The sequence below is a fragment of the Vidua chalybeata genome, chromosome 1 (assembly GCF_026979565.1).
Source record: "Vidua chalybeata isolate OUT-0048 chromosome 1, bVidCha1 merged haplotype, whole genome shotgun sequence".
Lineage (NCBI taxonomy): Eukaryota > Metazoa > Chordata > Aves > Passeriformes > Viduidae > Vidua > Vidua chalybeata.
The window spans coordinates 105,783,538-105,810,695 of NC_071530.1; the positions used below are offsets into that span (position 1 = coordinate 105,783,538).

The window sequence follows — 27,158 nt, forward strand, 5'->3', positions numbered from 1 at the left end:
TGTTGAGGTCACAGCAACGTGTCACACCCCTGCCAGGAATGCATGGAACTCCAGCAGAAGAGCAGTTTGGGTTTGGTTGGGGTTTTTGGTTGTAGCTTTTTTGCTCCCACTACTTCTGTTGGAATGCTTCTCCAGAGCCCTTGTGTTGTCATTATTTTAAATACTACTTTATTCTCCACCCCAGATATGTTTCTGTCCCATTTATACACATTCTGTTTGGGACCTAAAAACCATAGTAATTTAAATTAAAATACTTTTTCTCTTCTTTGGGTTTTGTTTCTTTGGAGTGGTCAGGCAGCTATCTTACCTCCCCTTCAGCATTCATCTAGGTAGTCTGGATCTTCTTACAGGATTCTCACAAATGACAGGCTCTTTATTCTCCTCAGTTTGGTACTCTGGCCTACACATGTTTTTTCAATTTATCTTCTGGTGCATGGGTGAGCAGAACTGAATGTTAAACCAACTCAGCCTACAACAGCTCATGTATTTCCCTGCCCCCACTGAAAGCCTCATGACTGGTGAAACTCATGAATGCACTGGTCTTTTCCATTCTGCCTTTTCACTGGCATTGATGCTTAGGTTGTAATCCAAGGTTTCTCAGCAACTTGATCATTTCCAACCAAGATGCTCCCAACCTGCTGCAGAAATGCTTGTTATTAATTCTTGAGTGCACATATGACTCACAATTTTTCTGATAAATACCACCAAATTTTTATTGTTACAGTTGTTGAGGCTGTTGAATTCTTTCCAGCTGATCTTTGATTCCTTCTCCATGCTGACAATGACTTTTAGGAGTGTGCCACTAGCAAATTTAAGTCAATTTTTAAGCTGGTGACATTAGTGAAAATATTAAACAGTGTGCCCCTCTACTGACCTTTTAACTTCATTGGTAATCTCACCTGCCTTAATGCTTACAATGTTACATGCTGCCATCTTCTATTTAGTCAACTCTTTCAATTTACAGACCATTCTCAATTTTCTTCAGCTGTATTAATAATTTGTCCTATAGTATCATTCCAAGTACTTGAGTCCAGAAGGGTAAGATTCACTGCATTTCCTTTGTTCAGAGAAATAGGCATTTCATAGCCATATAATGAAAGTAACACAAGATTTCTTTAGTCAATCTATTTGCATTTTATCACAATTAAAGAAGTAATCTTTAAATACTTCCTTTACCCTCTCCAAATTTTGAATATTATCCAGGTCAAAGTAATGGACTCAGAGCTCTTTAGATTACTATCTCTCCTCTTGCATTAGGGTAGGGTGAGCATGTGCTCATCTGTAGACCTAACCTTCATTTCACCTGAATTCACTTTTCTAAAATCAGTAACCTCAGTTACACACCTACTTTCATGTGTTCTTCCATCTCATTTTAATCTGAATTGACTTATGTTCAAGCTGCATTCCAAAGTTATTTTCTTAGGCCATTGTTTTCTACCATTCCCACTGCTTGAATTTGATTTTCTACTTTAGACTTACCTCTGTTGGATAATACAGAAAAGTTTCACTTGATCCTTGCTGGCCACATCCTCTTCTGTAATAGGAGTGTGTCTTCTCCTGCCTTTATCATGTACCACCAGCTACTGGTTCATAAATATATACAGCCTCTCTTTCCTTGCTTTCATCCTTCTGCCTTTGGATACTTTTGCTTCTCATTTACCCAGTGCTCTTCATTCCATCACAGTGAGGCTTGAAACTACTACACCCGTGCCTCCTGCACAAATAGGACCATTCATCTGAGCATTTTATGCTTAAACCAGAGTGAATTATACCTCAGCAGCATGATGAGGTACAGTGCAGAAAGATACCTAGGAGGCTTCTTCCCCTGCACGCAGTTTCTAAGCAGTTGCCATTTCTTTGAAATGGCTTTGTGTGGATTGTAATTCCACTGGTAGTATTTATCATGTGCAAAGATGTTGTTCTGTGTGTGTGTCTGTGTGAGTTTCGGTGCAACTGTAAAGCAGCAACCATCACATAAGCATCATTTGGTGGGTATCTGATTCTGCTTACCTGAAGTGTGTTGTTGCAGATCATACAGAAAACAGCGAAATTACTCAGTCTAGCAATGACCACTGGCCAGACATTGAGATCTTCAGCAAAATGTCTTTTGACCTGAGTGTACATGACCCTAAGTACAGAAATATAAGTCCTGTATACACAGAACAACTCTCAAGAGTGAAACAAGGTAAGTAAAATATAGATTTTTTAAGGAATACTTTCCTACTGAGACTCAGTGTTTATTGGTTCATTTGAACACAAGTTCACAAGAACCTTTAAATCTCCCAAAGTTAAATGGAAAAAAAAAAAAGTATTCTTTACAGTTTTTACCAGGATCACAATCTCTGTTTTTTAACGCTCCTAAAATTTCTGTTGCTTCTTTTCTTTGTGCACAGAAACAAGCAAAGAAACAAAATCAGAGGAACCTAAGAAAAGGGAGACCGTGTCCATGATGCTGACTAAATATGCAGCTTACAACACCTTCCATCACTGTGAGCAGTGCCATCAGTACATGGACATTAATCCTGCTGCACAGGTTGGTGTCAAGGTCTAAGGGTAAACTGCATCCTTGGTTTTTTATTGTGGTCTCTCCAGGCACGCTGCTCTCATCTCAGGACTCATGCTTTCACCTTCCCGGAGATGGAATTGTTTAATTCTTCCATTCTCAGGGGAGATATTGAGCTACAGACCCAGGAGCATCAACTGTGTCTGGCACATTCTGAATGAGCAGTTTTCCTCTGCAGCTGCCTCTGGCAAAGGGTGAATACTGTGATTAGTTTTCTGAAGCCAAAGCATTATTCAGCCTGCCCAGAGGGTTTGCAGTGTCTCACGGGAGAAGACTAAAGATTAAGAGAAATGCTTGTCTAACCTAAATGCCAGCCATCCACACCTGTGATGGGAGATGGCAAAGCCTGCTTCTTCCTTGCTTTGTATGTATCTGTGCATCCTTCTCAGCCATAGCTTATGAGTCACTGGACAGAAATGAACATTTTAATCTGTTTAGTTAAAAAAATCTTTCATTTCTACAGCAAACAGTTATGCTCACAGAAGACTGGCAAGTAAGATTATTCCTGGTTAATAGCTCACACATTATTTCTTAGCCACCAGCAGCAATATACCTGGAAGTTTCTTATCTCCATTCATTCATTCATTCCTTGCTTGCTAATGTTTTCCAGCAGCTTGCTATTAAGATATGGCAGTGTAGACACCCCAGCCTGGCAGTGCACAATGCCAGTTCCCTCGGAGCAGCACCAGCAGGTCTGATCTAAACCTCATGCTTCATTAACTCTGTTGACAGAAGCAAATCCTCCCCAAGGACATCTGTTGTTCCCTCCACTCATCTTTGTGCATGTGGTTAAACATAACTAGTACTAATAAATATAAACATCTACTTGTATGTGCCAGTGTGAGCTGTGTATATAGAATTAAGATAATTAAGCTCAGGGAAATTACACTTTCAAAGGGGAGTCACTGGGTAGCAAACATTATGAAGGGAGAGAGATTCTTAAATGCTTTAACAGAACCTAAATAAAGTCCCTTGCATTTTCCATCTTAGTCTAATTATTTCAGTTTTTAGCAAAAGACTATAGAAAGCTCATTGGTAAGAGTAAGTGATTTGACTTTGTAGTAAGACAGATGCTTTTGTAGGATAAAATCTATCTGCTGTGTAGGCATTTGTATACATATATATTTGTATTTGTTCAGTGAAGTGCTGTGCAAAATTAAACTCACCCAAAATCTTCATAGCCTTGTTAATGGTGTGCTCTGCTTTGGTCACACAACTACTTAAGAGAGTATTGCCACAGGAAAAATACTATACTGATACCAATACAGTAGTGCTCCTGCTGAGGTGTCTGAACAACAGCACATGCTGCTGTGGAGGCACCCCCACATACTGCACTGCTCTTTGAATCTTCTTGGTAAATTGATTTGGACAGTTTTTGTTCCTAGCATGTATGCATGTCTGTGTGTGTGTGTATGTATCTGTATATTTTTCTTCTCTTTGTAAATATTGAGAAATAATTCCTAGCTGAAATGGACTTCAGAAGAGTCCAGTTTGGCCAAAGACCATTACTGGTACAGAAAACTGATTCCTTTAATAGCAAGGCCTAAATAATTCCTTATTGTGAGGAAAAGGATTACTGGAAGAGAGTGGTTTGGATGTTCTTCTCTGATGGCTTCCAGTACTGTGACTGTAAGAACTCCTCCTCCTTAGATACTCTTTATGTGTTACCTGCTTGGAAACCTCTTTTTGCTGCTTGTTTGTATTCAGGTGTCTGACTCCACTCTGCATGCATTCACGTTTTCATCCTCCATGCTGGGAGAAGAGGTTCAGCTGCATTTTATAATCCCCAAGTCCAAAGAGAACCATTTTGTCTTCAGCAAACAGGGAAAACATCTCGAAAGCATGCGACTCCCACTTGTTTCTGACAAGGTGCGTGTAGGGCTCTTACCCATCTGCTGCAGGCAGTCAGCTTGACATACATATTCAAATTAATGGGGGGAGGTTTTTCCTCTTGTCTTTTTGTTTTAAAGTCCTTTGTGTAAATCTTGCCTGAATGTCCTTAGAATGGGTTTTTTGAGGGCAAACATCCTTTTTTTCTGTTTCTAGCGTCCAGTTTCTATGTGTTGCAATAATCAGTGATGTCAAAATCTGGAACAAATGGAAGTCACTATCAGGAATAACCTGCTTTTTTACATAATGTTGCCAAAATATCTTGTGTTCCAGCAGAATTTGAATGCAGTCAAGAGTCCTATCTTCACCCCATCAAGTGGACGTCATGAACACGGACTCTTGAACCTCTACCATGCCATGGAAGGCATCAGCCACCTGCACCTCCTGGTAGTCAAGGAGTATGAAATGCCACTTTACCGAAAATACTGGCCCAATCACATCATGCTTGTCCTGCCAGGCATGTTCAACAATGCTGGAGTTGGTAAGAGACACCATCAATGCATTGCTGTGAAGGTATCAAAATCTACGTTGGACAGTGTGGATCTTGCTGTTGCAGGAACTCGTGCAGCAGCTCCTCACATACCTGCTGTGATAACAGCAGCAATGTCTGTGCAAAAATCTGGAAGAACTGCTGTCAGGGGCATGGAATATATGTTTGCATGGATCACTGCCTTCTCAGCTTAAAGTCTGATGTTTTATGGGCCATATTCACTCATTTTACTCAACCCTGCTATGTAAATTCTAGATGTTTTACACATATTCAAATTGCAACGTTTTAGTTAGCAGAAGGTAAATATTAACTGCAGTTGAACACTGGGGGCTTGAACTTTGGAATTTGTTTTCATGGATGCTGAGTTTATTTGCAAGAAGTTTTAAGTAGCTTCAGTTTTAGAATCTTAGCCCCTTCTTAGTTCAAGTTACTTCATTTATGCCCACAAAATTGTGTTCTGCAGAGTGTCTTAAAGCATCCAGTCTTCTTGGAATCTGCCTTTTAGATTTAATCACACTGAAAAAGGGACATACAGATTTCTTTTCAAACAAAGGTGTTATGAGCACTAAGTTCAAAAAGGGTAATGACTGCAGATGTTTGTGTTAACCTTTCTCTGGAAAGTGTGATAAAGTCTAATAAAGATGTCTGTGCACCTTCTTTATGGTATTTCCTCAGGTGCTGCCAGGTTTCTTATTAAGGAACTTTCCTACCACAACCTAGAACTGGAACGAAACCGCTTGGAGGAGCTGGGAGTGAAGCGCCAGTGCGTGTGGCCCTTCATCGTGGTCATGGACGACTCCTGCGTCCTGTGGAACATGCACAGTCCCCACGAGCAGTCCAGGTTGGTACCCACCCACGCTGGCTCCTTGCACTGATCCAGCACTGACAGCAGCACATCTGTGACCGAGACTCATCCCCAACATCTGGCAGGGCACTCAGAGCAGTAGGAAGGCCTTATGTTTGTCTTGTTGACCACAACATTCAACCACCTGCTGTTGAACACTTCCACATGACTGTGTCCTTACATCTGTGTCCGTACCTCCAACAGACCTCTGCTTGTGTTTGTTCTTTGCCTAGAGCCACTCTTGTTTCTAGCAACCGTTTGAGTGATTTTTCACTATGTTACTTTGTTTTGATTCAATTTATGTTTCTCAGAGCAAACAGTTTATTTGGGGAACTTAGAAGGCATTAAGCTCTTGACCTTCTCAATGCTTACACTGTCCAGTACAGAGAAAATAGCATTCCAAAAATTATGTGTAAGGTGACTTCTTTTCCCTTCCTAAATTGCTGTGTAGAACTTATTCTGCTGAAAGGCTCATTACCTGAATGGTTGCCCTGAAGAGGTGAAATTAGTTGCCTATTGCTAAAAAATCTTCATTTATGTATATATTTTTACAGCATCTAGAGTAAACATTCTCAGTTGTCAATGGAATCTTTTAGTCCTTTTGATACACACACATGTATATACATGCAGTGTATGTAATATAAAAAATAATAAAATATGTTTGTATGTTATGTATGATCATGTTTTGCAGTCAGTCTCTGGAGCCTGGGGGTTTCAGCAAGAATGTGTCTTTGAAAAGTGTCCTCCAACACATTGAAGCCACCCCCAAAATTGTTCATTATGCAATACTGGGTGTTCAGAAATGGAACAGCAAGCTGAACACCAGGAAATCAAAGGCTCCGTTCTCCAGGTGCCATGTGCGTGATTTTATACTGCTCAACATAGACTTGACCCAGAATGTGCAATATGATCTAAACAGGTAGGCAGTACATACATATCTATGGGAAATAGCATGTTGACTTGATAAGATCCATGTCACAATGTTTCTGAATGCTGTTGAGGTAAACAGAAAGATCCTACCTTAGGTAATGAGTGCACAATCACAAAAATAAAATACAGTGTGCAACATATTTCATCTGAATAAGGCATCAAAATAAACCTGCTAAAAGCCAAGAAAAACCTGAGAAAGACAGATCAAGGGCAAGGAAGGGCTTCACAGGACTGAAAGAGTGAGGAAAGAAGAAACTTGAGGAGAAAAAAATAATTGGGATACCCAAAGTACAAGAAAGGAGCCAAAATGGCATCAGTTACAGGAAGAATGGGGAGTTTCCAGAGTGCCTAGGAGGAGAGATTCCTTATATTTCCTTCAGAGATAGCTGTCCTCCCTCTTGCCACTTGAGTTTGCAAGAAAAACAGATGAAAAAATTACTTTCTACTATTTCCTTCCTTCCCTCCCTGCCCCCCGCTCTCACCTAACTTCATCCTAAAGCATTTGCAATAAAGGAGCCATATCATGGGCCTTTATTGCTAGCTCTCATCACAGATTGAAGAAATACCCAATTCTTCTTCTTCCCAGACAAGTGAGTTCCAAATAAACGCTGTCTCTGCTGGCCGTAAATGGCCCTGGGGCTTCTCACCTTGCACTCCTGCTGCTGTTTTCGGGGATCCTGTGTGTTTCAGAGAGGAATTGTAGCCTGTCAGTGCAAGCTGGTGTGAATTTTGGAGCTCTTGATTTCACATTCTGTGTCAGGTTGAATCATTAGGTAGGAGTCAGCCCACAGAAGTGAACAATGACATCATGAATAGTGGAGGACTAAGGTTACTTCCCAGCAGCTTTTTCTCCCATAGCAAAGTATTTGTTAAAGCCATATTTTCCCCCAAAATTCAGTTTATGGAGAAATATGTCATACGGAACTGGCTTATTCAGAGGTGGAGGTTGGTCACTGCAGAGCTTCTGTCAAGTCCAAAATACAAAATACAAAAAAAAACCAAACACAAAAAGAATTAAAAAAAAAAGAAGTAAAGGGTGGGGAGGAAATGATTGATGCCAGTATGTGATGAGCATGGGAGCGCAAGCCAGATTTGGTGTGGGGAAAAAGCACACAGGCACACTGAAAAGTGAAGACTAGTTTGGGTTTAGGGTGACCAGCAGCTGCTTTCCTTGACCAGGAGCACATTGAAGGAATGAGTCTTCAGAGCTCTGCAGAAAATTTGTAGTAGCACCATATCAGATGATCTCCAAAAATCTCTGCTGAGCCCATACTGGTGCATTTCAGCAGGGGGTGTGTGAATGCTTGTGCACAGCAGCCACACAGCTGGCTTAGTGATCTTGCGTTTAATGTCCAGGTATTTCTGTGAAGATGTGGATTTTAATCTGCGGACCAACAGCAGCGGCCTCCTCATCTGCCGCTTCAACAACTTCAGTGTCATGAAGAAACATATTCAGGTTGGAGGACAAAAGGACTTTGTTGTTAAGCCAAAAATCATGGTAAGTCTGGTGTATTTAAGGGGTAAAATCAGGACCTGTTTTCCCTAGAAATAATGAATTCTCTATTCTTTAGATTTATTTTGTGCTTATTTGACATCTGACAGTCATGGCTGAATCCCTGGTAGGGCTGTCACATCAAAAATAGAAAACGAGAAACATTTTGCTATTTATAAATTACTAAAAAATCCTGTCAATCTCTTAGAAGATGGACTGAGATTGGGAAGAGTTTGGTTTAGCTTTTTAGTGGTATCTCTGATAGAGGAAGACTTTGCAGACTCTGATCTAAAGCAAGCAAGTTGTACCAGATTCAGTTTTAAAAATTCAGCACAGCCACAAGTTTCTGGTGTTTGCTGATTTGTGATGAGTTTCAGTCCTTGCACTTCCTAACAAAAAGAGGGCTGAAGAAAGGCTCTGAAAACTGCAACCTTCTGAAAACCCCCCAGGAAATCCAAGTATTTATAAAAATATACTAAATATTTTATACAGAGTATGTTACACCTATGCCAGCTTTAAATGGAGGTGCATTTCAAAGGATTGTCTTTAATCTAGGAATCTTACAGTTTGTGTTCCTGGTGGTTTTGAACACATCCCACACCGTCTTCCTTTTAAAAAACCACCTCTCATACTTCAGAATTTAACTGACTAAACTCTGGGTTTAAGTCTTTTTGAAGATTGTTTTCTCATTTTCCTTTACTTATGGTTGCAGTGGAATCTGTAGTGATGGACTGGCCTATGAGAAAACTCCATAGAAAACACTTTTTATGGATGACTCCACACAAGGAGTATGTAATTTCATATAATGCCCACAAGTAAGGCAGGACGAAGGCCGCTGTGACAGTCTGAATTCCACGTTTTATATCCCTTCTTTAGGCAAGCAGATATCCACAGAAGTACGTAGCAAGCACAGAATGAGCAATTAATTTATTTCTGTGCTTTGGTGCTATGTGAAAATCAAATGGGGAATTTTGATCCTTTTGTTCCTTTTCTCTCTCTTCCTGCTCTGTCATGTCAGTCCCTTCCCCATTTAGAGGAACTCCAGCAGAGCAAATACATGGAGTAGGTGGGTTAAAAGGGGTTCCCCTTGGTTTCACTGCAGGTCTCAGACAGTGTGGCACCAATAATGCCTCTTCAGTACGTCTGTGCCCCTGACAGCGAGCACACATTGTTGGCAGCCCCGTCTCAGTTCCTCCTGGAGAAATTCCTTCAACACGCAACCTACAAACTCTTCCCCAAGGCCATTCACAACTTCAAGAACCCAGTATTGGCCATCGACTGCTACCTGAACATCGGGCTTGAGGTACAAGGGATTTGCAAGGATGATGGGGACAAGGAAATGCAAACCTTTACTTCAATATCTTGTGTTGAAATGCCCTTCTTCAGCATCAAAGGTAATGTTTGAAGACTTTAGTCTCAAACAGATTCTGCTGCTGGAAGTAAAGGACCAATCCACTGGAGGAGCTGGCAGTGAAGCCCCCAGCTGGCTGGTGTGGGTAGAGACCATTAATGTGACTGCTGGACTGTGCCCGCTCCTGCACTCGGGTCCAACAACTCCATGCAGTGGTACAGGCTTGGGGAAGAGTGGCTGGGAAGCTGCACGAAGGAAAAGGACCTGGGGGTGCTGGTCAACAGCAGCTGAACATGAGCTAGGATGTGCCCAGGTGGCCAAGAAGGCCAACGGCATCCTGGCTTAAATCAGCAACAGTGTGGCCAGCAGGACCAGGGAGAGGATCATTCCCTGGTGCTCAGCACTGGGGAGGCCACACCTCAAATCCTGTGTTCAGTTTGGGCCCCTCATTTCAGGAAGGATGTTGAGGTGCTGGAGCATGTCCAGAGAAGGGCAGTGGAGCTGGTGAAGGGTCTGAAGCACATGTCTGATGAGGACCAGCTGAGGGAGATGGGGGTGTTTAGCTTAGAGAAAAGGAGGCTCAGGAGAGACCTTATGACTCTCTACAGCCACCTGAAAGGAGGCTGTAGCCAGCTGGGGATTGGCCTCTTCTGCCAGGTAACAAATGATGGGACAAGGGGAAACAACCTCAAGTTGTGCCAGGGCAGGTTTAGATTGGATATTGGGAAAAAATTCTCTATGGAAAGGTTTGTCAAGCACTGGAACAAGCTTCCCAGCGTAGTGGTGGGTTCACCATTCCAGGAAGTATTTAAAAGATGTGTAGATGTGGCATTTGGCAACATGGTTTAGTGCTGGGTTAACAGTTGGAGTCAGTGATCTTGGATCTCATGGATCCATGGTAACAGTGGGATCTTGATGAGCATAACTTAAAAAATTCCATGATTTGCAGAGGAATTGGGTGTGTCTGTCTGAAATAATATTTCATACTAAGCAAAACCCTGAAAGTGATGCCATTCTTGACAAAACCTGGTGTTCATCCTTTGATGCTTCTCTTTTTATGAACCTGGGTTTCAAGGAAATTAGATTTTTGCAAGTATGTTCTAGATGTCTGTAGGTGGGGAATTTAGAATTTTTGAACCTAATGGTCAAATTGAACCAGGTCTGGAGCTGGGTCAGTGTCTAACTAGGGTGTTGTTCAGACAAATTTTATGGAGGTCAGTGGTAAGATAGAGGAGACACCCTTTCTTATGTAACAGCCATCACAGCACTGAGACACAAGACTGCTTGGAACCACAAGCATCAGGATTTCCCCTACTTATGGAATCGCTTACTTTGTTTGACAAATGTATCCTTATTAGAATAACCTGTATAATCTATACAGTTATTTTAAGAAGGTAATTCATAGAGGGAAAAAAAAATCAAACTGAATTACAGAGAGCCCTGAAATAACGTGTTGCAGACTTGGTGACCAAATTTGAATCTAGAGGTTTGTTCCGTGTGTTACTTCTTTGGGAAGGTGTGCTCAGTACTGCAGTCTTGTTGGATTGGATTTTTATCAGAGCACCAGCTGACTGGCCTGTTATGACTAAGCTATATTCCATTGCATGTAAGTCATCCTTAGACATTTCTAAGACAGAAAGCATTTCTTTCTCCCTTGTGTTTCAGGTGGCCATATGCTACGTTAGCTCTCGCCCACACTCAGTCAATGTCAACTGTGAAGGGGTGTTCTTCAGTGGACTTCTGCTCTATCTCTGCGACTCCTTCGTTGGTGCAGACCTCCTCAAGCGGTTCAGGTTTCTCAAAGGTAATCTCACTTCTCTGCTGGGCATCCTGGGTGCCTCTTGTCAACTAATAACAACATGGATGAAAAGGGAAAGGCAGAGGAATAAACAGCTTGATTAAACAGCTCCATTATTTTCACAGTTTGTTTTGGCACTGTTTTCAAAAGAAATAGATGGAGTGGTTTTTGAGGGGTGTATGAAACTTCTGTTCCTGTTGGCAGATAATTGAACCTTAGGTAAGCATTGATAAATGACATTAATTAAGTTATTTTAAAGTGACATCAGCAAGGATTGTGGACATCAGGCAGTGAATTGTTCAGTCAGCAACTTGAGAGTTGTGAGCATAGATGTTAGTGATGAGGACAGGAAATTCTGCTCTGGCAATCAGTCTATAATGGCAGTAAATCTTCAGTTCTGTAAATAAGGACAAATCTTAGCTGAAGGATGATTTGGTCTGCCTCACCAGAACTTGATAAACCTCATAAAAATCTTTCTTTTTGTCTTAATACTGGCAATTAGCAAATTGCCAGAGGACTTCAGTAATGCTGAAGTGTGTTACAGAGCTCCAGTGCAGTTATGGTGGCACAGCTGAGTCATTTCCCTCTCTTGCTGACTGAGGATGGTGCAGGGGTACCATAGGGATGACCCTTAGCCAGTTCTAAGAACCACATTTTGAAGTTTGCTCCTGTGCCCTTTTGGGCCCTGCCGGGCAGGGACAGAGGAAGAAGGCACAAAGACATGCTGGGGATGGTCCTGAAGGTGTCCAGTTCTCCTGCTTATTAAATGATCATATGTAACACCAGATGGGATGAAGTTTGTAAATTTGTTAAGCCACAGAAGACATTACAGACTCTTAGAGTGCTTTACCAAGGGCAGCTCTCATACTTAAGGAAGTCAGCAGATTTTATTAAGTCAGTTATGAGACTGGTTTGGCTTCGTAGAATTTAATCACTGACCTTCTACAAATCCAAATGTCCCATGAAATAAACAAAAAAGTAGGCTTTATTATTTGGGCTTAATTATCAGTAGTAATTTAAAGATCCAGTTAATGTTCTCTCTGCTGCAGTTGATGATATTAACACTGCCTGTCAGGCAGTGACATCCTGTGATCCAAAGCACAGCCCACACCATGCTCGCAGAATTCTCCATGTCTGTGCCTTCCTGGAGATGGACGCATTTGTCTGTCCTGAGGCTCAAAGGATTGATCGGAGCCTGGACTGGTGGTGATATCACTGGTTGGTGATAGACCCTTCTAATACTATTTTCTTCCTCCCTAGCAGCAGAGGTTTCTTTAAAATATCTTGGGAAAATCAGTAAAAGAAATGAGTTGTTATTGTCCCTCGAGAATCTAACGTGCTTTTCAATTGAAGGTGCCACCCTGTGTGTCATATGTCAAGACAGAAGCTCGCTCCGGCAGACAATAGTCCGGTTGGAGTTGGAGGATGAGTGGCAGTTCCGACTTCGGGATGAGTTTCAAACTGCAAACAGTAGTGATGATGAACCACTCTATTTCCTTACGGGACGCCACATATAAGCTTCGCTGAGACACCGCTAACAAAGGAAAAAAAAAGAACTTTTTTTTTTAAAAAGTACAATCACTGTGGAGCAAAGTGCAACCAATATTTATCTTGACTGCTCTAAAGGATTCCCCACATTCTGAGGTAGCTTTATTCTTTGGGGTAAAATTACCGCATCGGTTATGATTTAAAGGATCCTGGATTCCAGTCATTTTCACATCATTCACAACCACCAACACCAATCACACGGCCAACCAAGGTGTAGGATCTGGGAAGAGGATGTTGTTTCGTCAAAGAAGAATCCTTTTTATATTCAGCTGAGTTAGGGGAAGAAGCTGCTCTCCTCTTGCAGCTGTAAGCTTGAATGTGTTACATGAAACGCACCCTAGCATGTGGAATTATCGAAGATAGGTGGAGGAGAGCCCACTGCGTCTCTTCAGCTCTGTGCTGTGGTACAGGAATACTCAGGGGTTTGAAACTACAATATAAAGTAGATATTTGTATTACGAAGAATAGTCTTGTTCTCTGTGCAGTGTTAGTTTAAAATTTGTAATTGTGTACGTATTGAAACTGTCTTTGGCAAAATTTCCACAGGTGTTCAAAGTTTACTACTTAAACCTGAACAAATGGGCAAACGCATGGCAGGCACTGTGCATCCTTAGCAATGGTATTTTGCCCCAGCAGGCACCCCCTCCTCAGCTCCAGGGCCCGAAGCAAAAGGCTTCTCAGAGCTGCTCTCTCTTCAGTTAGAGGCCAGAGTAACTCCACAGCAAATCACCCTCAGTTTCTCACTCTCCTCAGAGCTCTGGAGACTTGCGGTCCATCCCCCTTTGCATATGGAAATGCATCCTCCTGTTCATCAGGTGCCTCTGTGGTGGACTGCCCGCAACTCACTCTCCGTTTCCTTTACACTCAACTCCAGTTGGCTGTAGAGCTGAGATCAGGTCAGAGTTGTACCCCTGTATGAAACAACACACCAAGAAATGTGCGGGAGAGTAACAGTGCTTGAGCTGGTCCCAAGACAAACTGGAAGTATTCTACAGTTGCTGCAGGGGGGAGCAGAAGAGAAATCCCGGGGAGCTGGGACTGCTCAGGAGGGACTCTCCAGAAGCAGAGATGTGTGAACACATCACCTGAAACCATCATCCGTGTACCTCTGTAAATACTGGCTCTGCAGCAGTCACACACTGTTGTATTTCCAGCTGCAATACTGATCCTTGTGAAGGTTCTGGAATTAACTTGATGTCACAGCATTTGGCTGTCAGAGGTGTTCCCCTCACAGTTAGCAGGTGTTGTCTCACTGAAGTTTACACACACACCCCCCAACAATCATCTTTCTGCACATTGTGACCCCCTTTATCAGTAATAAAAATGCAGAGTGTTCTTAAAGGCTGTTCAGGAATATGAATTTACTCCCCCCAAAAAGCAATGAAATTAATGCATCTTTATACCTGACCTGCAGTCATTGCAGAAGGACCTGCCAAAGCTGCATTTTTTTAAGACATAGTGTTAATTAAGCAACTTTTTTTATCTTATGAAGAGATGTTTACAGATGAATAAACATAATATATTTGACAGAGGCCAAAGGAAAATGGTTTGCATATGTCTGTGTTGATGTAGCATTATTTCTGATACTGTAAATTTAGCAAATTTCACATGAACAACCCCTTTCAGTAAATTTGGTTTTTATTTTCCTTCAGCTACAACCTGCCTTACCTATTTTAACACTGGGAAAACGTAGAGATACGAAAGATGATTCTTGAAGTGTTTGCTACATGCCTGAATGTATTCCAGTAGCTCTGGTTTTGCCAGAGGGCTTAAGGCCAGTCTTAGCATGGTGTAGAAAAGTGTCAGGTATTACATGTTCAAAAATGGTTTCCTTTTTGTTCATGTATTTGATGTTTGCACTAAGTTCTTAAAATTCCAGGTGCTGAGACTAGCAGGGGAGCTAGCCCACTGGTGGAGCAGAGCGAAATCATCCTGAAGGCTGAGAGTGCATTTAGAAAATCAGCGTATTTGCCTGCCTTTACCAGCTAATAGCAAACCCATTTCCTTAGTGCTGTCCCCTATGAAGCAAGGAGTTTTGGTAACGCTCTGGCCAGAGTGCACTACACCAGCCCCAACAGCACAGGCCTGTTCCATGGAACACTTTAAATTGGCTGCCTGTGAATTCCTGGCAAGGAGACCCTTGGTGGACAGGCACACAATTGCTATTCCATTTTGGTTTTAAGCCTTGCCATTAAGGCCATTCTAATGAATGTATGAAAATTGGCCAGCGTTATTATATTTTACCTGTAGATGTTCTTGTCTATTCACAGGTTAAAACTGAATGTAAACTAAGATTTAAAGAATCATATGCAGATGCTTTTTGCTTAACTTATGTAATTGCTTTTTGTGACTTTTGGAAGAGGGTTAAAAATGTTGCTTTCCTAGTGTAAAGTTTTCTTAACCAAAAACTTGGTGAATTTAGCTTCACTAGTCAGTCTACCTCATGTTATTGTTTATGAACTGAAACTGTCTGAAGTTGTGGCTATGGTATGTTTATAATGTGCTTTCATTAAATTTGAATATATTAAGTTACCATTTCAGACTGCCTCTCTGTTAGTGGATCCTGCTTTCTGAGCCCACCACAGAGGATTGCTTCTGGAGTTCCTGTGCACCTGCACCACTTTTCTGACAAAGCTCTTTACAGGCTGCTCACAATCCCCTGGAAAATTACACATGGCAGCATGGAAACAAAAAGCCTCTGCAGCCCAGAATTCAGCACTGTTCTGCTACTCCAGCTTTAAGTACTCCTGAGTACTGTTTGGGATGTGGTGCGAGGTCTTTGCTTTAGCTCTAGACCAAGGCCAAGGACAGCACACCATAAGCAAGTACATCCTGACTGCACACAGGTTCCCAAATTGAAACAAAGCCTAAGTTTAACCTTAACTAAATCTTTCCCATCCTCCATTAGGGTTTTAAACTCTTACTCAAGACAGAAGGTATCCCCTCTGACCTTACTATAAGCCTTGTATGGGGATGGTCTTGATCCAGAGCTCTTGAGGGTATTTATCCTCAGCATGTTATGTTTTTCCCACCAAGAAAAGTATGAAATACACTAAAGATTCACTCACACTTAGTATTATACAGAGTAACTTTAAAAAAGCTATCAAGTATTTTATTTTTAATCTATCTACATTATGTACAGATCAAGAAAGGCCACAGCAGTTTTTCAACATACAAACCCTTTGAAAGAGGAGAGATTTATGAAGGGAGTGACAAGTATCAAAGTGAAGTCAACTAACAAAGGTATATACTCAGTACAATACTTGAAGAATGACGAGTACACCAGTCCTTGGGCTTTTCATTCCACCTTTTACTCCAAAACTAATCTGGGGGAGAAGGGGACAGAGGCCACAAGAAGATTCTGATGCTGCTGCCAGGGAGCAGGCACCCTGACATGGAGCAGAGTACAGGGGCACCCCGGAAGGCACCGTACAGCCTGTGAGGGTTGTTGCCCACAGCGACTGCATTGTAGCACCTCCTGCCCCCGATTCCACAGCCTGGAACTCTGTCAGACAAGTGCTGGTAGTGGGAGCCGGGACAGGAGCCCAGCACTCCAGTACTGGGAAGCACTGGTATATCACCTCAGTAAGAACTTCAGCATGTACTCATCAGCCAGACTAGAGTCTTTGCATTAGTTTACAGTCCACTATGAACAATTTTCTGCTGCATGTAAACATGAATAACTAGATAAAATACAATCAAACTTTTGTAAAAGTTAATAAAATATCTTTCTTTTAAAAAAACAAAGTTAGCCTATTACTGCATTGTTTACAATTTTAATAAAATAGTACAACCACTTGGTTGTTACCAGTCCTGAGTTCACTGTAATAAAAATGGCCCTGGCTTCTGCTGAAGGTCTGCACCAACTCCATGCAGTTTGGCAGAAGTCTCCAATAAAAATGGAATTCCTGCAGAGCAGTTAAGTCTGGTGCTGTCCATTGAGGAAGTTGTATACCAGGAACTGGCCAGTGCCACAGTACTGTGTTGCAAAGAGCTTTCCATCAGGAGTAGGGTCAGAGAAAGCAATTTCTTCCTTGCTTAAGTATGAGCCATATATGAAGTTGCTCCTGTTTAAAAGAGGGGAAAAGGAAAAATAAAAGATAATTATCCTCAGAGAATATGAAAAATATTTATGCTATTAGGCAACGAACTGTTAATTAAGTGGCACAGTAATTCAAACGGAAGAAGTTCTGTTAGGAGGGTCTATTCACAGGATTTATCTCCTTCCGAAGAGCAAGGAGGACCACTTGCTCTGGGAGGGGGTTCTATAAGGGTCTGGTGTTTTAGAAGGAATATTTGTGCACAACAATTGCATCAAGAGTTCAAATTCAGAGTTTAAAATAAATAGTTTGAATTCATTCCAAAGATTTTTTAAATAGAAAAGAGACCACTAGGACTGTGACTACAATCACTAGGATTGAAAACAAGCTATGAATCAAGTTGGGGTGCTTATGGAGGGGCCTCAAGGGACCAACCTCAAGGCATAATTTCTAAATACACATTCAGTAATTAACTATACAAAAAGAAAGAAACAATTTGCTTAACCTGTTAATGAAGAGTATTTCCTGTATGGTTTAGTCTTATTTGAAAGGAGAGTGGGAATCAAGTGATACCATTCTAATTCTCTGGCTGGCTGTGTGAGCAATTTTGGAAAACTGAATTCAGGCTTTGAGACCTCAACTGGTCTTAAAGGGGAGGTGTTATTTTATCCTTAGAAACAGAAGAAACTCCCTTTAGACTTATTTAGTTTCTACAAAATAATCATAGATGTACTTGAAGAGCAAGCAGGAGCTTCACTCATATGGACATCATGGACATCACCACTGAATACTGAGGAAAAGATAACAAGAACAAAATCCTCTTTAATTAGTACCAGCTTTATTCTCTTCTCTTTCATGTGTTCAGAAACATGATTTTGCAAGGTTCTTAAGACTGTCTGATGGGGTTTCTGTGACTGCAAGGTACTGTGAAAGCCTGAGTGAAATGGGGCAGACATTCTCAAAATGAACCTCAGTCTGTTACGATGCCTTCCACATTTTGAAGTCAGGATTTAGCTGGTTACCGAAATTATCCCATTCCAAGTACCTTTTGCTATGGAAAACATTTAGGTTTAGGCAGCTGAGCATATATAACTGCTTACTGCCATCTCAAAGCAAGTCTCACTCCTTTCCTCTGCCTTCTGCAACTGCCGAGGTTCCCTCATCTAGACCAGCTCTAGAGCTCATCAGACCTTTCTACAACCCAGTGGAGCACCAGAATAACACAAAACTTTTTAGTGAATACAGCAATGAGCTACTGGAAGGCCAAACAAGCACCAGAGCAGAGCAAAAGGGGAGGTGCAGAGCACAGTTAAGAGGAAAACTAAGGCCTCACTATCTGCAACAAGTAATCAAAATTGATTCTAAAGACCCTTTAGGGCTGTAGCTAAGGGAGTAACTTCAGTATCACTTTGGGAGAGAAATTTTTCCTTTAGAAATAGTTTTTAGGAAGCTACACAACACACTATTAAAAATCTGCCAAAAACATAAGCAAATAATCAAGTTAATATGCTTATGTGAATACAGCTTTACCATCAATAGGTCAGCCAAAATGCGATCTGATCATTATTTGCTCCACCAGCCAGATGAAATTGTGCAGGGCAGAACAGCTTTGCTGAGCTCTCCAAATACCCAAGAAGGTGAGGACTGGGAGAGGCAGCAGTACCTGTTCTAGAAACTCCAACAAGATGAGGTGAGCACAAACCTGACAGCCTAGCCATCGTTAAGATATGAGCAGTTCTTGCCATTACTTAGAACTGACATTTAAACTTCTTGGAAAGAAACATAAGGTTTGGAGAGTCAACATTTTAAACATTTATCTAGACAATAGCACAGATGTCTGAGTACTTTTTATGGATGTAGCACTTAGCAGTCAGCTGGAATACACTCACCACTAACTACTAAAACTCCATGGAAAATGAAAATATCCATAAGGTTCAGTGAACCTGAGTATATATAAAAAACTAAAACAAAACAACAGCTGGAAGCCACCAGACTATACCCAATAATTTGGTGGACTGGGTCTCTGTTGCTCCCCTCTTGCTACCTCTAAGGAATGGACCACCAGCCAGTCCCGGTCCATGGGTGTTCTCACACTTTGACCAAAGACAGTCCTGTATCCTTTACTCATCATTACTATGGAGGAACTTCCCCCTGCGAGTCTGCCAGGGTGACTCATTACAACTGCACTCAAAGATTTCTGCAGAAGACGAATGACTGTAGAGTACTGACATTAGTTACTGAATTCCACCTAATACTGGAACTGTCAACTGCACTCAAATCCATATCCCCAGTACCACCAGCAGCTTGGAAATACAAGCTTGAGACACACAAAACAATCAATGTCTTGCACTGAGTTCTGTCTAAACCACGTGTAGCTGAGGAATGCTTTCCTCTTACCTGAGACACTCTATCATCCGAGAAGCGATCTTCTTCCGGCGCATCATGCTGAACACCCAGATCCGACTGATCCCACAGATGGCAGGTTCTGGAGAAGTTGAACAGCACCATGCTTTCTGTCTCTCAAATATCACTTTCTCATTTTCTGAACTGATTTCTGGAACTTTCTCTTCTATAACTCTGTAGCCCTGCAGATGAGGTAAAAAACATTTGTCACTTTATAAAATCATCACTAATGACTGAAGAAAATAATTACTTTTTAATTTATTTCAGTTAAACATACTTGGCTGCTAAAATGCCTTAGCAGAAAGACTGCAGTTTTGTATCCCATTTAATTTCTCATAACAGTTTCAAAAATCAAGCAAATTATAAAAGATTAAATAAACAAAAAGCCTTCTGAAGTTTATCTCACTTAAAATAACAGCAACAAATAATCCAATCCTTATTACTACCTGTATTAAAGCTTTTGCATCAATTTCTCTGGCTTTGGCTAAGATTGTTTTGCTTGTTGTCTGATACTCCCAAGGGACAACAGAAAACAATACAGTTTGGAATGAACAGACAGATTATGTGACATCAGTGATTAGTACTGCAATGACTTCTTGTCCTGCCTTCCATTCCACTGCCTTCTTTTGTCCTCTGCTTTTATTTCCTGTGGAGCTGTTTGACCCTATGGTGATCCAACTCAATCATACAGGGCATCCACTCTTTCATCCATGTTGGATTTCTGCTGGGTAGGGAGTTGAACCTGCTTGCCCACAAGCAGAGCACAGCCAGAGCTGCGTAACACCAGAGGAAGAAAAATTCCACCCCTCAGCTGTAGAAAGTTTTTAAATTATGAGGTCTGTCTGAGCCAAGTGTGACACCATCCATGTATCTCTGCTCAGTGTCAACCACATAAAACTGAGTAACTACATTTCAGAATGGTCCAACCACCCAGTCTCTTCCTCTGTGGAACAGGCACACACAGAACAATAATTTGCTGTGAAAAACAGTTATTAAGCACTGACACAGATTATCTTTCTCCAATTCAACCACTTACCCACTGAATATGTTCTGCAATTAAGCAACCAATGACTTTTTTGTCATTAGAAATAAAAAGAAGAGTTTTAGTTCTAGAGTAGCACATGAGAGGAGTTTGCTGAAATCCCAAGTCATTGTCTACCATTTCTCTGATTTCTTCAACCTGTCAAAATAATTTTAAATGCTGTATAAGAAGCATGTCTAAATGCACATTTTTATAAATTTACATTAAAATCACATATTTGCAGAAATATATTAGGGTATCTAGAATACTGAAAGTTATTCCAAAAGTTAAGGATCAACCCAAGTAATCTGCAACACATCATCAGCATAAATGTTCCTTAAACAATACTCGTCTGGAAATAGGAAGAGTAGAGACCCCTCAGTCAGCTTCCATTATGTCCAAACTTCATTAGACAAAGGCTAATAGAGAGAATGCAGAAAATCAAATTGTGAACTCTGATATTTTAGAAGTTAATTAGAACTGCAAGGAAAGTTAAAGCAGTTTAAGATTTTTTGTTATTTTTGAAGTCTTGAAAGAACTAATCCATTAAGGGTTTTGAGCAGATGACAACAGGCACAGTGCCAAGGCAGGTAGAAAATATAGGTATTTGTTATAAAGGAATAACTATTGTCAGTCTGAAGAGGTTTGTCTGACCTCTTCAGACTGTATTACAGTGCTTTGCTAACCATAACAGTAGGACATTTTCCCTGAATGTCTTAACAGAATCTCCATACTGCAATATAAGCTCATTAGTACTAATCATACTGCCATAGCTATAGAAAACATCCTTCTTTTCCTTCTTGCAGTAGATTTTTTTGTGCTGAACAAACTGATTGTTTTTTTACCTTAAGGAGATTGGCTGGATGTGTTGGTTTTTTTTAGTTTATACTCCTACATAATGTTTCTTAGAGCTCCATTCATTATCATGCTCTCTTCTAGCTAATCTCCATTTGTGCCATGACTCATGTCTTCCCTGATGCTCTAAAACTGGCCCCAGCACACTAATGGGGACTTAGAGCAGTTGAGTACTTAAGTGTCCTGCTGGCTAACCTGTGTTCACACGTCTTAAAGTGTCATTTCACTGTAGCCTGCCGCTGACTCTGCTTAGCTGGGGATTTGCTGTGGCTAATAGGGACTTTTTACAGTATCCCTGTCACAGGGCCACAGAATGGTTGAGGTTGGAAGGGACCTCTGGAGGCTGAATTGATGCCGAAGACAGCTCTTGCTGCTGGTGTGGTTGTAGCTGGTTTCTTTAGTCTAAGTAACTGAATTAAAATGAAACTATGAATTTTCACATTTTATGCAAATAAGTTTATTCCTTTAGTTGTATTTTTCTTGTGGGATTATCTTCATTTTAGTTTAAGTTCTATCTTCATTTGTTGTACATTCATTTTTTAATATAATGGCTGAAGAAAAAGAAGGAAGACTGTAGCAAACTGAGTAATTTAGGATAGAGTTCTCTGTAGTTCTGTGTAGCTGAAGTTGATAGAATCTTACAGCTGTCACAACCAGCTTTCTTTGATTTCAAGAATAGTTTTACTTGGTGTTTCAGATAATAGGATGTGTCATTAAATGATTAGTACCTGAAGGTTAGGTGAGAAAATAGAGAGTAACTCATACCTGTTAAAAATTCTTTTTAAAGCCTTTCAAACACAGCTTTCTTTACTGTGTGGGTGCCTGTTATTGGAACAGATTGCCCAGAGAGGGTGTGGAGTCTCCCTGACTGGAGCTATTCAAGAACTGTCTGGATGCAGTCCTGTGCCATGTGCTCTGGGATGGCCCTGCCTGAGCAGGGAGGTTGGACCAGATGTGGTACTTTCCAACCTGTGGAGCCATTCTGTGATTCTGTGATACTCACAGCATCAGTAATTCTCCTTGTGCATTACTACTGTAACTACAACATGAATTTAAGAAACTTATGCCATTTAATGCACCATAGGTGAGGGCACCTTTTTTTGTCTTACAGGAGATGAGGAATGATAGAGGCTGTTCCAATGTCCAGATGTAGGTTCAGGAATCCCTCAGTAAAAAATCCCTCATGCATAAGCTTCATTTATGTTCATGCTGGAGTTTTTCTGTTTTTTTCTAAACTTGCTGATACTAAACAAAATTTTATTTTTAGTTTCAGTTGCTCTTTGAAATCTCAGTGGAAGAGTAGAAAGCTGAAGGAAGGTAGAATTTTTAGAAAGTTGTCAGATGCATCATAATCAGAGCAAATTCTGCTTTGCACGTGGCAATGAACTAGATGACTTTAAAGCCACTTTCCACCTAATTCTGTTTTTATCAGAAAGTCACCTAGAGAATGGTGCCGTATTTGTGCTGTGTTATAAAGTTAATAAATTTCAGTTCATTTAAATATAACAGGAAGTTTATATTACATAAAATATCTGTCAGACATTCTGCAAGGATACTTAAAACAAACCAACACCAAACTTTAAGAAGTCAGTTGGTTGATGCTCTTCCCACCCCTGCCCAGGCCCAGCCTCTCTATGAAGAAACCAGCAATGCTTAAGAGTGAGGCATCTGACCTGTCTGTGGAAAAGGGAACACAACCACTGCAGTTTTGAGTCCAATTTCAACTGTTCACATGTAAATGACACAAACCTTTCCATGAACATTTATATGAAAACATCAAACAAAGTGAGACATACAAGTCCAGTCCTCACCATACCTTTTTAAGTGCATACTTTGGGTCATCAGGAAGAACCATTATTATCTTCCCATCAGGATATTCAGCCAAGATTCTCTCCTTTTTCCAACCCTAAATAAAACAAACACATATCTAAATCATATACATGATGTACTTTTACAAACAGAAGTGGCAACTTATTGTTCTAGACACTGAATTTATGCAGATTTCACAGAATTTAGCAGTTGCTTTGCTAGAGAAGTAAACTTCAGCTAGCCTTTTAAAATGAGCACAACAGATAAAATATTATGTTATTTATACAATAATTTATACAGTAACCTAACTATAACTAAAAACAATGTGAAAGCATCTTAACAATTTCCCAACTAGATTGTTCCCCCAGAACTCAAGTGCAAACTCAATTTTAGAACAGAAGTAGCAAATTCAGCTCACATAAATGATTTCCAAACCTATGTAAATGCTTATTTTTTGAAGTCCAGTGAATGAGAAAGCCCTAAATTTTATTAGAAGATTTCTTTTTAACATAGTTACCTCCACAAATACACACTCAGTTTTTAAAAGTCTGGCATGCGAAAGACCTCCAGGAGGTTCTAAGTGAACTGATTGGCATGCAGTTGCCCAAAATGTAAGGAATAGTTTATTTTGTTACTGATCATAACTGTTAAAGCCACAAGAAGGATACTAGAAAAAAATTTATAACTACCTTCTAAGAATCTAATAGGGAAGGAGACTACGTTGTGTGTATCTGAAGTGTAAACATACTCAAAAAAATAGAGGTAATTAACTCTTCTTCAGATCCACACTCGTGGTGAATAATGAGCAGTACCTGCATGGAAAAAAACAAAACAAAAAAGCCACTTAAATCTAGCAAGATGGGACTGGTAGATATTAGAACTCAAGTTGCTTTGATGGGACCTAAAAATATTGAATGCAGAAGTAACTTCAGCCACTAAAAAGGCTGATCTACAAGTCTTACTTCAAAGCAACTTTAAATAAAAAAGTCTTTGAAGAAACAATACTAATGGAGTGATTCTCACTGAAATCTGTATCTTCCCATAAAGTAATGTTTGACTAAAGACCAAGCAATAGAATTTGGCACTATATGAATGCCATATATACTACCACAAAAAATGCTGAAGTTCAGTGTTATAATACTTGATCGGCACCTCATTTTATCCATACTGATTTTACTCCCTTACCCCAAGGAAGACATGAAGAGAAAAATTTTAGAAATGTATCTACTTGCTGCTAGCCCTGAAACTATTTAAGTATTAGTTTAGCACCCAGCATAGCAATCATTGCAACACAGACACCATTTTAATCCTGTCTGCTTTTCTTCTCAGTAGTAAACTGAACAAATGAAGATCCTGCTTGAATTTATATATATTATGGTCTGAACACAAAGGGCAGTAAACAGCAGTGTCATCATATTTAGGGCAGCAGGAAAAAGGGAATTTGTGGGATTGTGACATGTTTTTTGAGACTGTTACCAGGAAAGGTATCAAAAATCAGACAAGGATTACTACTCTCCAACCTCAAACCTTACCTCGCTCAATTTTTTGTCTTTTTCTGCTTTTTGGCTACCAGTTTGCTCTGCAAGAGCTTTTTACAGCCTATTTTAAATAATCTCTCAGGATGTAAATGCTGAGATGTAAATCTGCTCAGGATGTAAATCTGTTTGATAATCCTGCCATTACAGCATCCAGACTGCTGCAAGCCTAATGCAGAAAATTCAACACTAATTTTTAGGTTAAGGTATCCTGGTAATGTTATAGCCAGGTATTTCCAAAAAATGAAATACAATTAAGGATACAACACTTCTCAACATCACAGTATTTATGCCTTTAAGCAACAGTATATTAGCACAAGTCTAAAAATCTGTAAAAATGCAATAATTGATTTTCAAATGTACAGGACTCACTATTTTCATTACTGTCCACCTGTTCATCTTCTTAAATGATATGTATAATATGGAGACTGATGATATTCACAGGAGGGATAGTTTCTAAATGGAAGTATTTTGGAATACAGAAATGCATCTTTTAAATACAGCTTTCCAAGAAGTTTCTGCAAAGCCTAAGCTCATCCAGATTTTTACAGCCATACTAAGCCTTTAAAGTAATATGCAGCTCTAATAATATTATAAAAAAACCCTATGATTTCATATATTTATCTGCACCTTATTTCTGAGTTTTGCTTCCTTTAAACCAGACAAATGGAAGCAATGCACAAGACTGCTCACAATTCTGTCCTACTGTAACATTGAATGGGAAGTGCTACAGCTGCAGCTGGGACTAATCCTATTAGATATTTACAGAACACAAACTACGCTTTAGTGTCAGCATTTTCATGTGGTCTGAAAATGATTTCCCTAAACACACCTATTAACACTTTTTAGCCAAACCCCCACTATCTTAACACTACTAAAATACTACAGTCTGCAAGGTATTTCAATCACTGAGAACTAAAGTGGGACTCTTTCAGCAGGCAGATGACAAGAACACCTCAGTAGATTAAGAAACAGAAGTATTATGTCTGCAACATATAGTATTCTACTGCAATGTCAGAAAAACTGCTTTCCCTTTTCTTTTAATTGACATTTAGGAAATTAATACTTTTTTACTGCTAAATCAGATGCCCAAGCATTGATACACATCCCTGTGATGACCAAAGAAGTCAAAAGGAAAGCTACTCCTCCCACAGGGAAACATGTTCTGCAAGGCCTGGAATAAAAGCAGATGATTACAGCAGTCATCCCTGATACTCCAAGTCTATGCCCAACAACAGATTACCTCTAGCCAGCAGCAGCAAGGCAGGCTGAGACCCTTCACCACAGCTGGGCAGACTGGTGCTGTAATGGGATGTGTAAGCACTGTAGCAACACTTTCCTCCCCTCCATGTTGAGACTAGTGATCCTACAAGTATTTGTAACTGCTTGAGAAAATAAGGCAACCCTGCAATGCACTGTTGGCTCCTTTTTAGTATACCTCTAACTTCCTCCCAATTCAAACAAGAATAAAGGCTGCTTCTGCTGTGTTTATTAAGGGGCAATGGCAATAGTATTACAAAAGATATCATTACAAAAAGGGCAATACAGACAAGCACCTGCTACCAGATCCTGAAATAGTGTGGACAGTAGCTGCCACTACAGAGTGCAGCTCATTATTTTCACTGGATATAATGTATGTATATAAAAAATGAGGTAGAACAGAGGTGTAAAGATGGCTCCAACATTAATAGCCCAGTAACTAAATGTTCAGTTCTCTGTTTTTCATGAATTATGTTCTGCTTATACTTTAAAATCATCTCTGATGTAGATTTGTCTTTAAAAGTCTAAGTTAGGAGATGTGATAGCCTGCTTCCCATGAATCTCCTAAGTTTTTAGAAATTCTTACATATGAGTAGGAAATGATACAGCAATGCTGATGCCTTTCTGTTCATGCCAGTTCTGGCTTTTCTGTACTCACTATTTCTCAACCAAATACAAAAACATGAAAAAAACCCCAGTGTTTTTTTCTTATAAAGCTTCTTTTCCTCAAAAATACTGAGGCACTGAGGAAAACATGGTTAATACTGTATAATTCTTGGTCTTCACTACAAAAAGCATTTATGAATTTTTCCCTAGTAATGAAGTCTAGTGTGAAATGTTGTAAATCATTGTCCTTGACAATCTGCAGCAGAGAAATGGTCTGCTGCATTCTTCTTCCTGACAAGTACAGATATTCTGCCTCTCCTTCCTATGCATGGAATGTAGAGAATGAGTTTTTGACAGCAGAACACATTAAGATCCTTGGATGTAACTACTACACTGTTAAAACTTCTCACAGAAGATACTAATGGTAAGAACTTAATTTGTAACATTTTTATGTCATACAGATGCATTACTTTCGGAATTAATGCAAATCAAGACAAGTATGAAATCCTTCTAAGATGACATGAAGTTCAGCACTATCTTCAATCCCAATATCCTATTAACTTTAGATGCCAAAAAGTCAAATATTGCCTTTCTTTAAATGTGAGAATTGTAAGAAGCTCAAAGAATAACTTCAGTGCAGTTACAGCAGAAGAGCTGTAAACTTATCAAGATTACACAGCCCAAATATAATAATAATAATACGTTTCCTCCTTTTTCTTAAGC

The 27,158-nt window shown here is 40.1% G+C and overlaps 2 protein-coding genes across 3 annotated transcripts in view; one reads left to right on the forward strand and one right to left on the reverse strand.

Moving 5' to 3' along the window:
- Window positions 1-15,446, forward strand: part of GREB1L (GREB1 like retinoic acid receptor coactivator) — a 132,027-nt gene extending 116,581 nt beyond the window's left edge. The window contains exons 25-34 of the mRNA XM_053941346.1: window positions 2,030-2,185; window positions 2,394-2,533; window positions 4,271-4,432; window positions 4,730-4,934; window positions 5,619-5,784; window positions 6,479-6,706; window positions 8,074-8,215; window positions 9,312-9,512; window positions 11,226-11,364; window positions 12,712-15,446. Coding sequence (XP_053797321.1) covers window positions 2,030-2,185; window positions 2,394-2,533; window positions 4,271-4,432; window positions 4,730-4,934; window positions 5,619-5,784; window positions 6,479-6,706; window positions 8,074-8,215; window positions 9,312-9,512; window positions 11,226-11,364; window positions 12,712-12,875 — 1,703 coding nt within the window. The 3' untranslated portion in view covers window positions 12,876-15,446. The remainder of the gene's footprint in view (window positions 1-2,029; window positions 2,186-2,393; window positions 2,534-4,270; window positions 4,433-4,729; window positions 4,935-5,618; window positions 5,785-6,478; window positions 6,707-8,073; window positions 8,216-9,311; window positions 9,513-11,225; window positions 11,365-12,711) is intronic.
- A 546-nt stretch (window positions 15,447-15,992) lies between these two features.
- ESCO1 (establishment of sister chromatid cohesion N-acetyltransferase 1) overlaps window positions 15,993-27,158 on the reverse strand; it is a 33,358-nt gene continuing 22,192 nt past the window's right edge. Inside the window, exons 9-12 of one of the 2 annotated variants that reach the window (XM_053941358.1) lie at window positions 23,042-23,131; window positions 20,386-20,529; window positions 19,344-19,531; window positions 15,993-16,973 (exon numbers count right to left, since the gene is read on the reverse strand). In XM_053941358.1, coding sequence (XP_053797333.1) covers window positions 16,826-16,973; window positions 19,344-19,531; window positions 20,386-20,529; window positions 23,042-23,131 — 570 coding nt within the window. In that variant the 3' untranslated portion in view covers window positions 15,993-16,825. Of the gene's footprint in view, window positions 16,974-19,343; window positions 19,532-20,385; window positions 20,530-23,041; window positions 23,132-23,723; window positions 23,847-27,158 lie in introns of those variants that run through there. The other variant, XM_053941365.1, reaches the window with a different exon arrangement.